This window comes from Myotis nattereri (assembly GCF_964212035.1).
Source record: "Myotis nattereri genome assembly, chromosome: 18".
Lineage (NCBI taxonomy): Eukaryota > Metazoa > Chordata > Mammalia > Chiroptera > Vespertilionidae > Myotis > Myotis nattereri.
In genome coordinates this window covers 37,159,940-37,173,917 of record NC_138093.1, presented here as the reverse complement: position 1 = coordinate 37,173,917, position 13,978 = coordinate 37,159,940, and the positions used below count along the sequence as shown (strand labels likewise).

General features: G+C 42.8%; 2 protein-coding genes across 2 annotated transcripts; one reads left to right on the top strand and one right to left on the bottom strand.

The window, feature by feature from the left end:
- Nucleotides 1-3,223: 3,223 nt before the first annotated feature.
- FCER1A (Fc epsilon receptor Ia) lies at nucleotides 3,224-9,219 on the top strand (the record flags this gene model as incomplete). The annotated part of the gene is made up of 5 exons (XM_081112826.1): nucleotides 3,224-3,278; nucleotides 3,942-3,962; nucleotides 5,043-5,300; nucleotides 6,871-7,128; nucleotides 8,851-9,219. 5 exons carry the CDS (start codon nucleotides 3,224-3,226, stop codon nucleotides 9,030-9,032), a joined length of 774 nt encoding a protein of 257 aa, XP_080968952.1. The 3' UTR covers nucleotides 9,033-9,219.
- A 3,482-nt stretch (nucleotides 9,220-12,701) lies between these two features.
- Nucleotides 12,702-13,643, bottom strand: LOC308534341 (olfactory receptor 10J3-like; the record flags this gene model as incomplete). The annotated part of the gene is made up of 1 exon (XM_081112824.1): nucleotides 12,702-13,643. One exon carries the CDS (start codon nucleotides 13,641-13,643, stop codon nucleotides 12,702-12,704), a length of 942 nt encoding a protein of 313 aa, XP_080968950.1.
- Nucleotides 13,644-13,978: the final 335 nt, after the last annotated feature.

The following is a 13,978-nucleotide window of genomic DNA, read 5'->3' as shown; positions in this document are numbered from 1 at the left end:
AGAAGATGCAGCAAAGATATGAAGGAAAAGGAAAGTATTACAGTAGAGTGTCAAGCAGCACATTGTCATTTTTCCTGGGTTTTGTAATGTTCACGTTATTTTTCAGCTTTTGCATTTTGTAATTTGTTGTGATTCATTTTTTTGTTCTACATAGTCATTCTAACATCGAATATTAAGTTCATAATTTTCTATTCATTTTTTAAGGAAGGGCCCTAAAATGGTGGAAGTTTCAGGAGCCTGAAACTATACCCACCTCACCTACCTATACACATTTTTATTTTCTAAATCAATATAATCCCCAATTTTAATATAAAGAAGAAATAAAATAACTTTATAATGAGCAAATATATTCATGATGAATATGGTGATAACAAATACAGCCTGATATGAGGGTAAGGTGTCAGCGATACAAACCTGAACGGCGTAGCTGTTGATGAACAGATTTTCTGAAATAGTGAACAATTTAATGATGCCATTCCAGGAAAAACAAAGCAAAATCTCCCCTCAGTATGTGTGATAGTTTCTTTCCTGTAAAATCCCGTATATACAAAAGATAAAAAACTTTGCATTTGTTGGTCAAACAGGTTTAAGGCTCAAAGGCTCAAATAATTCTAGATGATGTGACCATACCTTTTTTTTTTTGTGACCATACATTTTTAAAAAATATATATTTTATTGATAAAATAAAAATATATATTTTTAAATTTTTTTTTTACAGAGAGGAAGGGAGAGGGATACAGAGTTAGAAACATCAATGAGAGAGAAACATCGATTCAGCTGCCTCTTGCACGCCCCCTACTGGGGATGTGCCCGCAACCCAGGTACATGCCCTTGACCGGAATCGAACCTGGGACCCTTCAGTCTGCAGGACGATGCTCTATCTGCTGAGCCAAACCGGTTAGGGCTGACCATACATTTTTTAATATGCAAGGCCATCCTGGGTATTACAGGACATCTGGCTGCCAGTAAGTGCTGAAAATGTGTCCTGCAGACCCATCACTGAAACAAGCAACATGCAATACTCATTGCTGCCCCACCCCCATCACACACACACACACACACACACACACACACACACACACTCACACTCACATTTCCTCATGGTCCTCTGCAGGCAATAGCACAGGGAATAAGCCCTGAGAGGTTCAGACAACTCCCTGGCAGTCCTCACTTCCCAGCCCCCACTCTTACCCACCCTCACCCCCAGAAACCCACTGGTCACAGTACTGTGCAGCCAGGTCCTAAAGGATCAGGGCTTCAAAATTTACCTATTAAAATGCAAATGTTCTTGGCTGGGCTAAGACCTCTTGTTCTTATCAGCTAACAACCTAAAGGAATTCCTTTAAGAGGAGGCTGTTTCCATTTCTTAACTGTGTAATTCTGTAAGAAAGCATAAAATAAACCTGGCCTACACTACATTTGGCTTGACTCTGCAAGACTGGGGTTTCTCTGTCCACAGCCACACCCAGGAATGATCTGAGAACCGCCCCCCCCTCCCCCCCAACAAAGTCTCTTAATGCAGGGAGTGCTGTGTGGGAGGCAGGCCCGGCCCCATTCACACAATTGCTTCTGCGTGACCTGGTTGCATCCTTTGGAGGATGTATGGACCCACTAGTGGCTTTTCCAGCTTTTGGGTGTTTTTCCTCTGTGGATTGACCAGGAAGTTGGGGAAGTGGTCTCTTTCTCTTCTATTTTCAAGTCCAAAGCTATAAAATAATCACAGTCACAGTAATACTAACACACAAAGCATTAACTATTTGCCAGGCTCTGTTCTAAACGTTTCACTATATTAAATATTTTAATGTTCACAACAGATACTATTGAGACAGGCCGGTAAGCCAGGACAAGTGGAACAGGGAAACTGAGGCAGGCAGCTGAACAAGCTGGCAGAGCGATTTAGTGGTCACCTCCCTAGAGATAACATGCGTAGGAGTATTTTAAGCGATGGTGGCAAGATTTGTAGGAGCCCTTGGAAAGGCTGCCCCACTTGAGGAGGCACTTCCCCAGCACCACTGCCCCCAGGTACACTGTGCCCAATGTCTCATCCACAACCAGGGGGTTCAGCTCCATCTCACTGCAGAAGAAGTCGAGCTTCCAAGGCTGCAAGCCCACACTTGGGCCCACCAGGCCCAAGGCAGTCAACAGGGCCCCGAGCTGTATCACCCCAGCACCCAAGGCTAACCGTGGGCAAGTTGCCTAACTTCCCTCTGCCTCATGGCCTATCTGCACGTCCGCCACCAAGACTCAATAGCACCTGGACTGTGGTTGGCACTGCACTCCAGCCCACGTAGCTGCCACCTGAGGCAGGCCTTTGGCAGGCTTTCATTATATTTCCTGGAGTCAGGCCTTCTTTCAGACTATTCAGTTTCCTTCCTGGCTTTTCCCTGGCATGTGTCCTTATCCTATCTGACCTTCTCCCCAGATTTCCCTAGGTTTTTCTCCTCCCCTTTATGGTCACTATTTTGGCTTCCACTGTGCTTGTGCTTAGTGAAAGACATCCTCTGTGCCATCTCTCCCTTCCCCTGTCAATGGGTGGCTGTGAAGCATCTTTCCTGCCTACTCAGATGCCTGGAGTGTCCTTTCCTAGTTAATCCGGCTGGTTCCATGTGCTCCCTTCCTTTTCATTAACATCTAGCTAACGGCCTACTATACAAGTAGCTCTGGAAAGCCACAACAGAATTTCAGCAATCGCTGGCCATACTCATGGACATGCATAAAAGGTATATTGTCATGATTAAGGGTTTTCCTCTAGGGTTAGATTTTTAAATGTCTGAATCCCAAATTAGCCATTTAGTATCTACCCTAAGATAAGTTGCTTAACCTCCCTTTGCTCCAGGTTTCCTGCCTATAAAATGTAATGAAGGCCCCTGCTTCATAGAATTATTGTGGGGAATGAATGCAACATCGCCTGTACCCCACTTTTCTAAGTTGCATTGATAGACAGTTTAAGAATGTCCTCTGACTGTGTGTCTGGCCCTGTGACTGTCTTTTACTAGATTCCAGGTATGTCTATGGAGGTGGGGTGGGGAGTACGGAGGTATATATAAAATTGCCCACTTAGGCACCACTCCAAATTTTATCTCCAGGGAAGGAGGCAAACCCAGGCACAGCTGATCAGGTAACCAGATAGGACACAGAAAACATTTCCTTCTCCTTTTCGGTTTGAAGTCTATCTTAAGGCCCTAGACTTCAGCTCAGTCTGTACTTGGAGGCCCTAGGAGAGATGTCCACTTCCATGGGAGGCCCTGCCCTGCTGTGGGTGGCGTTGCTGCTCTTTTGTAAGTAGAGGTTCAGTCGCCCCTCTTGCAGCAGCCAAAATGGATCTAGGAAGCAGCGGGGGTGGAATTGCTGGTTTGTTTGTTTTTTGTTAAATATATTTTATTGATTTTTTTACAGAGAGGAAGGGAGAGAGATAGAGAGTTAGAAACATCGATGAGAGAGAAACATCAATCAGCTGCCTCCTACACACCCCCTACTGGGGGTGTGCCCGCAACCGAGGTACATGCCCTTGACCGGAATCGAACCTGGGACCCTTCCGTCCGCAGGCCGACGCTCTATCCACTGAGCCAAACCAGTTTCGGCGGAATTGCTGGTTTTAGTGCTTTTTCTAGGCCATGCCCAAACCTTGGGACATCTCCCAGGGATTCTGTAGTGGAGACAAATTGGAAAGCAGAGGAAAGAGGGCTGAGCAACATCTAAGCAAAAAGCTGGACTGAGAGCCTGGTTACTTCCAACCATTCTGGCATCTCCAGAGGACAAGTGGGGTGGGGAGAGTAAGAGAAAAAAGAGAATCTCCTTCTCTCAGGAGCAAATTCCTAGGAAGATGGTTAGCCCTTCAAATTCCATGAATGTAGATGCCATCCTACCCCCAGACCCCCGGTCCTCAGGGGCCTCAGAAGGCTGGGGATGGACACTAATTTATCCTCTCTGACCATTTGCAGCTCCAGATGGCATGCCAGCAGGTGAGTCCTCTGTCCTGGCTCACTCGGTGTTTCAATGTGTCTGGGCGTTGCCTCCCCACACTGTTTCCCTTCATTCCAGCATCTTTGTTTTCTAATGATGATTATAATTTTCCTAATGATTATGCATCTGCAACTCCCTGTTCAGCCCACTTCCCATGTCCACCTTGCCTTGTCTTTCTTCTTTCCTCTCACTGAAAAGCATCTCACATACCAATTCATTCTTTCAAGTCACCACCTCCTCTTTTTATGTCAACAACCACTTCTTTTGAACATTTAAAGGTCTCAGCTTCTCTTCCAGGCACTATTACGTAATCTCGTTCAATTCTTACATCATCGTTCTTAATGTTGTTATTTTAGAATTAAGGATGCTGAAGCTCAGGTTTAGTGATTTTCTGGAAGTTACGCAGCAAGGAAAGGACTGGATTCTAACATAAGTGCCTTGGATTCAAATCTGGCTCTCTTCCTACTGCATCACCCTTTCTTCATCACCCCGTTACTTCCTTAGCCTCAGTTCAAATTTGTATCACATCTCTTTGTTCTTGGAAGCCTTTTAAGACTGATCCTCTTGGTCCTTCTCATTACCTTTCAGAATTGGCATATATTGTTTGCTGCATAAACACTCACAACAGAGTTATGCATCCGTTACTCACTCATTTATTCACTCCATGTGCCAGCCATTGAGTCAAGCTAGGGTTGAACATGACAGACATTGTCTCTGCCTGAAAAGAGATTGAAGTCCTCAATTACAAATTCTGAAATTGAAATCAAGAGAATTAAATGAGTTATCTTATACCACATGTTAAATTTTTGGTTTGTTTATTTATTAATTATTTATTTATTCATTCAATATCCTGCATTTTTGTCCTGTCTTTCTCCCTAGGTAGGGAGCTCCCTGGGACCATACCAGTGTTTCCTCCTTTTTAAAATCCTACCAAACAGGATAGGGTCTTATCAACATCAGTAGAGGGTAGACTGAGCATTGATTGACTATTAGTATATCTGTATTTTGAAGCCTAGACAATTAATTTTCTATGATGTTTCTCCCTCTATATCTCTTTTCACAATTTGATCTTCTCAAAGCCACCTGGAAGTCTATGGTGTCCTTGAACCCACCCTGGAATAGAATATTTAGAGGAGACAATGTGACTCTTACATGTAATGGGAACAATTCCCTTGACGCTAACTCCACGAAGTGGACCCTCAACAATACCGTGCTCGGAGTCACAACTCCAAGTTTGGACATTGTGAATGCCAAATTCCAGGACAGCGGGGAATACAGATGTCAGAGAAGCAAAAACCTTATCCCAAGTCAACCGGTGTATCTAGAAGTCTTCAGCGGTAAGTTCCAAGTCTGTGGAAATACAGACTTTCCCAGGTGAAGAATGGCCTCTCGGATGATGGGGAGCAGTTATTCTAAGGCTTAGGGTACCAGGGTGGAACTCAGGGTCTCTCACTCAAGACCCATAAGACTCTCTTCTCGCATCTCTACTCCTTCTGCATGCTTTCAATATTCTGGCCATCTTCCAATGCTATTTGTCCATTTTATCTCACCTCTATCTTTTCTATATAGATTCAGATGCATATTATTCAGTGATCACTGACATGTTGGATATGTGAATATCGCAAAGAGCTATATATCTGAAATAGGATCAAAGGTTTGATTTAAAGATTTGCTCTGCAGTATTCATGTGTAATGACCTGGACATTTGGTTGTACTCTTCATTTTGAAAGATATCTGTGTACATTCCTCAAGTCCTCTATTTTTATTTAAGAAAAAAGTTTATGTTCGCTTTTTATCTGTGTCACTTTCTTATTGATAATTAGTGAAGCCTGCTTAGGCATATGTGGGTTAGTTAGTAAATGCTGAATGAACAAGCTAATGATTTCATTTGAATGTCTACGTTATTGTTATATTTTTAAATAGAAATATATTTTAAAGTATAGACACACTTTGTATTTTTCTCTTGAATGAAAGATGTTTTAACATCCATCTGAAAATCTCAAATAAAAATGAAAGGAGTATAGAATAGCTTCTTTATTTCCTTAGAGTAGATTCTGTTAAAGTCCTCAAGGATTGCTCATAAATAACATATGTTTGCACAAACTAGCCATATTTCCATTTAACATTTTTCTTTGGTTACTGCTTTTCAATTCTGTTGTTGTTAATCCTTACCACTGGTTCTCTACACCACTTAACCACACTGGCTATGGCTGCCTTTCAATTCTTAAAATGACAGTAGTCATGGAACCTAATTTTCCCGGACTTATTACTGAAAAATATTTGTTGAGTACTTATCAACTCCTAGGTACTGTGTTAGACACTGGAGATATAATGTAAGGAACAGACATGGCCCCAAACCTCTTGAAGCATAAAGCCAAATAAGGACAAGGATATTAAGTAAATAATTACACAAATAATTAATAAAAGTTGTTATACATGTTTTGGGGAAGCTTTAGGATCAACTATGAGTAACAATAAAACTGCAAGTCCCAATGAAGTAAGAGAAGACAAAATAGACACTGTCCTAGGCTAAGATACACGAGGCAGAATAGGTTTGCTTCCCACTCAGTGACTAGAACTAACAACAATGGAGCTCAAGGGAATTCTGGGGTTTCAGACCGTCCTTGGATGGGCTCAGCAGAAATGTCAGAGAAATTTTATGGCTCCAGACTTACTTTTCAGGAGGAGAGAAGATTTATCAATATAGAAGTCCAGTTCTAAGCATTATTTTGTTTCCTTTCTATTGACTTTATGAGCCAAGAAATATATTAATGATGAACAATGGCTTCTGACAGACTCAATGCAGAACCTCATTCATTTTATCTACCTGTTATTTATCTATCCCAAATCTATCTGTATAATCTATTTGTTCGCTGTTAAATAAGTAACATAATAAATGCTCGTCAGATTGGCTGCTTCTTCAGTCCTCTTCTGAGGTGGTACTGGAGGGTGAGTCCTTCCTCATCAGGTGTCGCGGTTGGATGGATAGAAACGTCTTCAAGGTGATTTACTACAAGAATGGCAAAGCACTGAAGTACTGGTATGAGAACCACAACCTCTCCATTACCAATGCCACCCTGGAAGATAGCGGCAACTATTACTGCACGGGCAAAATTTGGCAGATAAACTATACCTCCGAATCCCTCAAGATTACTGTAAAAAAAGGTGAGATAGGCCTGGCTGGCATGGCTCAGTGGGTGAGCATTCTACCTGTGAACCAGGAGGCCACAGTTCAATTCCCAGTGGGCACATGCCTGGGTTGTGGGCTCAATCCCCAGTGTGGGGTGTGCAGGAGGCAGCCGATCGATGATTCTCCCTTCATTGATGTTTCTATCTCTCTCCCCCTCTCCCTTCCTCTCTGAAATCAATAAAGTACTATTTTAAAAGGTGAGTTAGTACAAGAAAGGGAAGGAGCCTATAGCAGAGGAAGGGAGAGACGACATCTCAACTTGAAATAGTAACAGCTTGTAAAATGGGGGCAGCCCTGATCCCTTAGAAAATCTACTAAACTTCCAAAGGAGAGAAATGGACTACAGAATAGTTCTCAATCTCTGGCTTAGGTTTATTTTGGGTTTGTTTAATGGCGATAGTAATACCTGCTCATATTATGGCATGTCTATAAAGACTAAATGTGGTAATATTTGTGAAATGGATTTGTAATTTGTTAAGCACTACCCAAGCATATCACATTGCAATTAGTTTTGATCTCAAAGTCACCTGCTGCTCCTTGTGCGACACTTATATCTATTGAATTGAAAGAAAGTATCAAAGTTGAAGGAACAAAGGCTGTGAAGAACTTAGTCTATTTTGCCTAGGAGGGCTGGGTAAGAAAACGAATAATTCAGTAGGCGGTGTGTGCCTGTATATTGGGAGAAAAGAGAGAGGGCTTAATGAGGAAAAAAATGGGCAGGTGGGCAGCCAATGAAAAGGATTGCTCTTCCCAAACTTCATATAAAAGAGAGAGCCTTTGAAATATTTGCCTTACAAGGAGGAAATTGGCAAACTTGGCTCATACTAATGTCTACAAAAGCATGAGTCCAGAAGCTAGAATTAGGCCCTCGTGGCAGCTCTCTGTTAACTAATTCGAGACATAAATACCATTTAATTGTTCAGTATCTTTATTGATCAAATAAAGGGTTGGGTCCAGACTTTATTAGAATCACTTGGGAAAAATTGAAAAACAATATTGATGTTCATATCTCATTCCTAGAAATTCTGACTTGATTTGATAAGGCGTGCACACATCAGTATTTTTAAACACTCTTTCAGGTAATGGTAATGAATAGACAGTGTTCAGAGCCACTGATCTAGGTGAGCTCTAAGTAATATCTGGCTTTAATATTCTGGGTCTCTATAATTCTAGAATAATCACCAAAAGCCAAAAGCGGTCCTTTGTAAAAAGAGTAACAGAGTCACAAAATAGTGAAACTGGAAGGAAACTTAAAGATGATTTTGTTCAATATCTTCATTTTACCCAAAAGGCATGCAAGAATGATGATCGATTGACTGATTGATTGATAAATAAGATACTGATGACCCCCTGACCTCATTCTGTCTCCCTTCTATCCCAAATAATATGTGGATGTTGGTCTTTTCAGTTTCAAGAAAGGGGTTATTTTTCCTATTACCTTCCCCGTTGGGCATGTTGGCTAGAGAAACTGTCAGACAAGGGCTTGGGGAGATATTCAGGACTCCCTAGGGCTCCAGGGAGCACAGTCTAAGGAACCCAAACTTAGAAGTGTTTTCTCCCTGCCCCTGAGAAGCGCCATGTCATGCTAGAATAGGGAAGACCATGCTGGACATTTCTCTTAGGGAAGATGAAGTTCTGAAACTTGCTGTTCAACTTTTAATATTATTCAATAATGTTGTGTTTCTTGTTGCACCTAGATTCCACATTTCACTGGCAGCAACTCCTTATCCCAGTTTTGGTGGCGATCCTGTTTGCTGTGAACACGGGGCTGTTTATCTCAACCCAGCAGCAGTTTACGTTCCTCTTGAAGATCAGGAGCACCAGAAAAGGCACCAAATGTATGGACCCACAGCCTAAGCCAAACCCCCCGAAGAAGTGACGTCACTGCTCAAGAAACATTCACAACAGCAATTTCCTTCTGGCATCCGCCACTGCTTCTGTTGTCACACCCAACTCACAATGTCCACAGAAAAATCTGTGTCCAGCTGAACTGCTCACTGAACCAACTGACACTGGTTAAGTGGCATGTAACAATAAGCGCTCAATAAACACCTGTTAAATAAGTGAAAGAATGTGTAGATTCATTTATACACCTGTTTATACGTTTATTTATATAGTTGTGAAAGAAAAGTACAATTTTAATAAAAGAAATGTGAAATGATATGTTGCTTCCAAGTATCCGAGGCTTGCCAGTTTCTTTCCTCCTCCTCCTCCTCTTCCTCCTCCTCCTCCTCCTCCTCCTCCTCCTCCTCCCCCTCCTCCTCCTCCTCCTCTTCCTCCTCCTTCTTCTTCTTTTGCTTCTGGAGGCAAAAACCATGAAGTTTTAGATTAGACAAGTTGTCTCTTGACCATAGTAAGTATAAGCTAGGAATGAGAAGACATGGTGGAATGCTAGTGAGGTTGATCATTTTCATGTTCTCTCTTCAATTTACTATCCATGAGCTTCTAGGTCTTGGCAGAATCTGGGGCAGTCTTGAGCCATAGAACTTAGGGGCTGAAGCTCAGTCTAAGATTCCCTTGTGATTGTTTCCTTCCTCCAGAATCCCCCAAACATATCTTTATTTTTTATTTTTTTAAACATATTTTATTGATTTTTTTTACAGAGAGGAAGGGAGAGGGATAGAGAGTTAGAAACATCGATGAGAGAGAAACATCAATCACCTGCCTCCTGCACACTCCCTACTGGGGATGTGCCCACAACCAAGGTACATGTTCTTGAGTGGAATCGAACCTGGGACCCTTGAGTCCGCAGGCTGACACTCTATCCACTGAGCCAAACCAGTTAGGGCCTAAACTTATATCTTTAATACCCTCTTACAGCACCTGAACTAAGCATCTTGTAAATAAATTCTAGTAAATAGTAATAATCAGAACTCTCTGCTCTGAATAAAAGTCCAGAACAGAATAAATCTCAAGCAAAGGATTTAGACATTGTTGGTTTGTTGATTTCTCTTTTCATTTTATGTCTTTATAATATTCATTGGAGTCTCAGGATTCTCTCATGGAATAAATGGGACTAAGTTACAGCCTCTTCTAAGGCCACCCGTTAGAAAGAGACTAAACTAATCGTGAGACAATATGGATCTAACAATAATATTAAAATTATTCATAAACAAAATTTTGGAGACAAGGGGATGATTTTTGTGGATTCTGAGAAAAATTTAGATCTTAATTTTTAACCCGTTTCCAAGAAAATAATACTTAAACTGCTGCCAACTGAACTGAGCCATAGCAAATATAGTTTAGTTCATAGGATAAAATTATTTTTTTAAATTAAAATAGAAGTAACTGGCCTTCTGCCTTAGTTAGCAAATATCAACACTGAAAATTTGGGGCCCCACTTGCCAATCGCTGTTCTAGAAATGGGGCCCTAAAATGTTGTGAATGGAGGCTTCCAGGAAAGAGACTCTGAAACAGAGATGTGAATGCAACTAGTTTATCAGGGAGTGCGCTCAGCATCAACCCCTGCGTGAGAGCGAAGGAAGCAGGACTGGGCCAAAGAAACGTGACACAGACACAGCAAAAGCCTCAAAACCCTCAAACCCTGGCGCAGCGGAGAGCCCTGAAACTGGGACAGCCCTTCCTGGTCATCTTAAATTGAGGTCTGGGCCCGTGTTCAGACCCTGAAATAGCAAGTCATGGAGGCCATCCATGGGGCTTTGGAGGAGGCAGCTCTTCGCAAGGGCAATTCCTGAAGAGGGACTCAGCTGAGAACTGTCAGCCCAGGTCACGCCCAGCCGCTGGAGGAATGAATGTGGATCCTCAAGGGGAGCCATCAGCCTAGCGCACCACAGCCTCAGCTAGAGACCACTTCAAATAGAAGACGGGGTGACACAGGCCATCAGAGCTTTACCTAACCTTTTTATCTAGATGAAGCAGATCTACTAAGGAAACAGTTTTTATAATTGCTCTGTGACTATCCTCACAGAAATGTACTGGCTCTATCATTTCTAGAAATCTGGACACAAAGGCAAAGATATCTTTTATCTCTCAGACTTCGCATGCCAGTGTTTTGTGCGAAGTGAGACGTAGTAACTTTACTTAGGGGATTTGTTAACTTCCACTGACCTGTCCCAACCTCAGTGCCCCACAGACTTCATGACACTTTCACAAGCTTTTGTAGGGTCATCGCTTGTACCAGCTGGGCTCTGCGGCCTGTAAAGAGCTGTGTTTGAAACTCGGGCTGGGCTTGATCCTCAATATAGAAGGCCAGAGCGGAGTGGAAGGATGAGAGAGAGCGGATTTTTCCTCGCAGCAGAGATGTGCGTTCACCTTCTGTGATGCTCACACATGAACTGCTTTTATCAACTGTGGTTTTAAGCTGAAGTATCTAAGGAGAAATTTCTGAAGATTAGCATCTGCAGGCTTAGGAACTTATTGGAAATTCTTTTGAAGTCAAGCTTCAGACTTCCGCTCATTAATAAATATTTTCAGAAGTTTTCATTAACACGCTGACACTTAATACTCTTTCAAAGAGTTTAGCTTTATCTTGCAAAAGAAACTATATTTTTGCTTGACTCTTTCCAACCTCCATCCTCTTTCACTCCCGAATTGGAATGTGAAAAGCAATGGACTTTTCAGCATGTCCTGCTTTATAATTGGAGTTTTCTCACCTAGACATCTCTGGACTATGAACCACCCACCTTTGGGCTCTCAGTAGCTGGTGGTTTTTGCTTTCCCACATTTGCCCTCCTCATTCCCAGGAATGGTCAGTTAGGGCAGTTCCAGTCACTTGGAAAGTGCGTGTGACATCTTTTGATGATTCTTTAGGCTGTGATAGGATCTTAGCAAGTGACAAACACATATTACAATAAAGCCTTCAGTGTCCACTGGAAAAGATGCGCAGGCATGTCTCTTCACTTAGTTATTAAAATATTTACAAAAATTACTCCTACACCCATAATTACACACACACACAAGTCTTTCTAATATGGTTTCTTTTAGCTCTTAAGAACTTTGCTGTATTCTGTGTCTTAATGGTGTTGTATAACTTAACATATTCTCAGGGTGTATATAGGTATGTGCATGTGTGTGTGAGAGAACATGGATATGAATGGCTCAGGCATGTAAATCTTTTTCCTACATTCTTAACTGTATGTGAAGTCATTTTTTATCTTATCTGAAGGAGGGTGTTAAAGAACAGTGATTAGTTCAAATGGAAGCCTTCAGTTTTAATACCCAATTAAACTTAGTCTACTATTATTTTTTTTAATATATATATATATATATATATATATATATATATATATATATTATTGATTTCAGAGAGGAAGGAAGAGGGAGAGAGAGATAGAAACATCCATGATGAGAGAGAATCATGGATCGGCTGCCACCTGTAAGTCCCCCAGTGGGGATCCAGCCCACAACCTGGGCATGTGCCCTTGACTGGAATCAAACCTGGGACCTTTTAGTGCGCAGGCCGACACTCTGTCCACTGAGCCAAACTGGCTAGGGCAGTCTACTCTTCTTAATCCCATATTTAAAGACATTATTGAAACAGCATTAAGATCAATACATACAAATAAAAGGCCTTCATAACCATGCCCCATTAAGGGGACCGGGGCTTTCGCCCCATGGCTCTGCACAGAGCGTCTTTGACCTCCTTGTTCCTCAGGCTGTACACGACAGGGTTTAGCAGGGGAGTGATGACGGTGTAGGTCACTGAGATGAGTCTGTCCTGGCCTATGGAACTCTGGGACTTAGGCTTGAGATAGATGATGGAGGCACAGCCATAGTGGATGACGACCACTGTGAGGTGGGAGGCGCAGGTGGCAAAGGCCTTCTTCCGACCCTCAGCGGAGGAGATCTTGAGGATGGTGGAGATGATGAGGACATACGAGATAAAGACCAGGCTCATGGGCAGCACAAGGACGCAGATGCTGACCACGAAGTTGATGATTTCATTGGCCGTGGTGTCTACGCAGGCCAGCTTCAGCAAGGGTCTCACGTCACAGAAGAAGTGAGAGATAACAAAGGCACCACAGAAGGGGAGGCAAAACACAGAGGCTACTTGAACAGCGGCCATGCCCAGACCAATTCCCAGTGACCCAGATACACACCGCACACAGGCCGCTTTACCCATGATGACGGAGTACCGCAGCGGGTTGCAGATGGCCACAGAGCGATCATATCCCATGGCCACGAGCAGAAAGCAGTTGTTGATCCCAAAGGTGAGATAGAAGAAGAGCTGAGCGGCACAGCCTTGGACAGCAATGGGCTGATGAGGACTCAGCAGGCCAGAGAGCATCTGGGGAATGATGGCCACAGTATAGCAGGTCTCGGAGATGGACAGCATGCTCAGGAAAAAGTACATGGGAGTATGGAGGTGACGGTCCATGCAAATAATGCTAACAATAATGGCATTGCCCGAGAGAGTCAGCAGATACAAAGTTAGAAAGACAACAAAGAAGACAAGCCTGAGCTGCCACCCGAAGCTGGAGAAACCTTCCAGGAGGAACTCAGTCACAGCCGTGGAGTTTGGTTTTGGCATCGAGGGAGTTCTAGGTCTGGAAGAACTGGGCAAAGAAATGAAATGTGTGATGAGTCAACTAAGAAAGAGAATAGGCTGGACCAAGGCCTTCATTAAAGGGCTGCCTCTCTTCTGGGCAATGCTCCAGGCCTCGAGGGCCGTCACTGAACAGCCGTTGACTATTTGCTCAGAATCATCACTTTGTCCATCTTGTTTGGTACTGCAGACATGCTACCTTAGGACCCTAGGATTGAGGTCAGAGATAGATCTGAGAGGAAAAGCACAGACAAATTAAAAGACAGACTTTAGCCGACACTGGTTTGGCTCAGTGGATAGAGCGTCGGCCTGCGGACTGA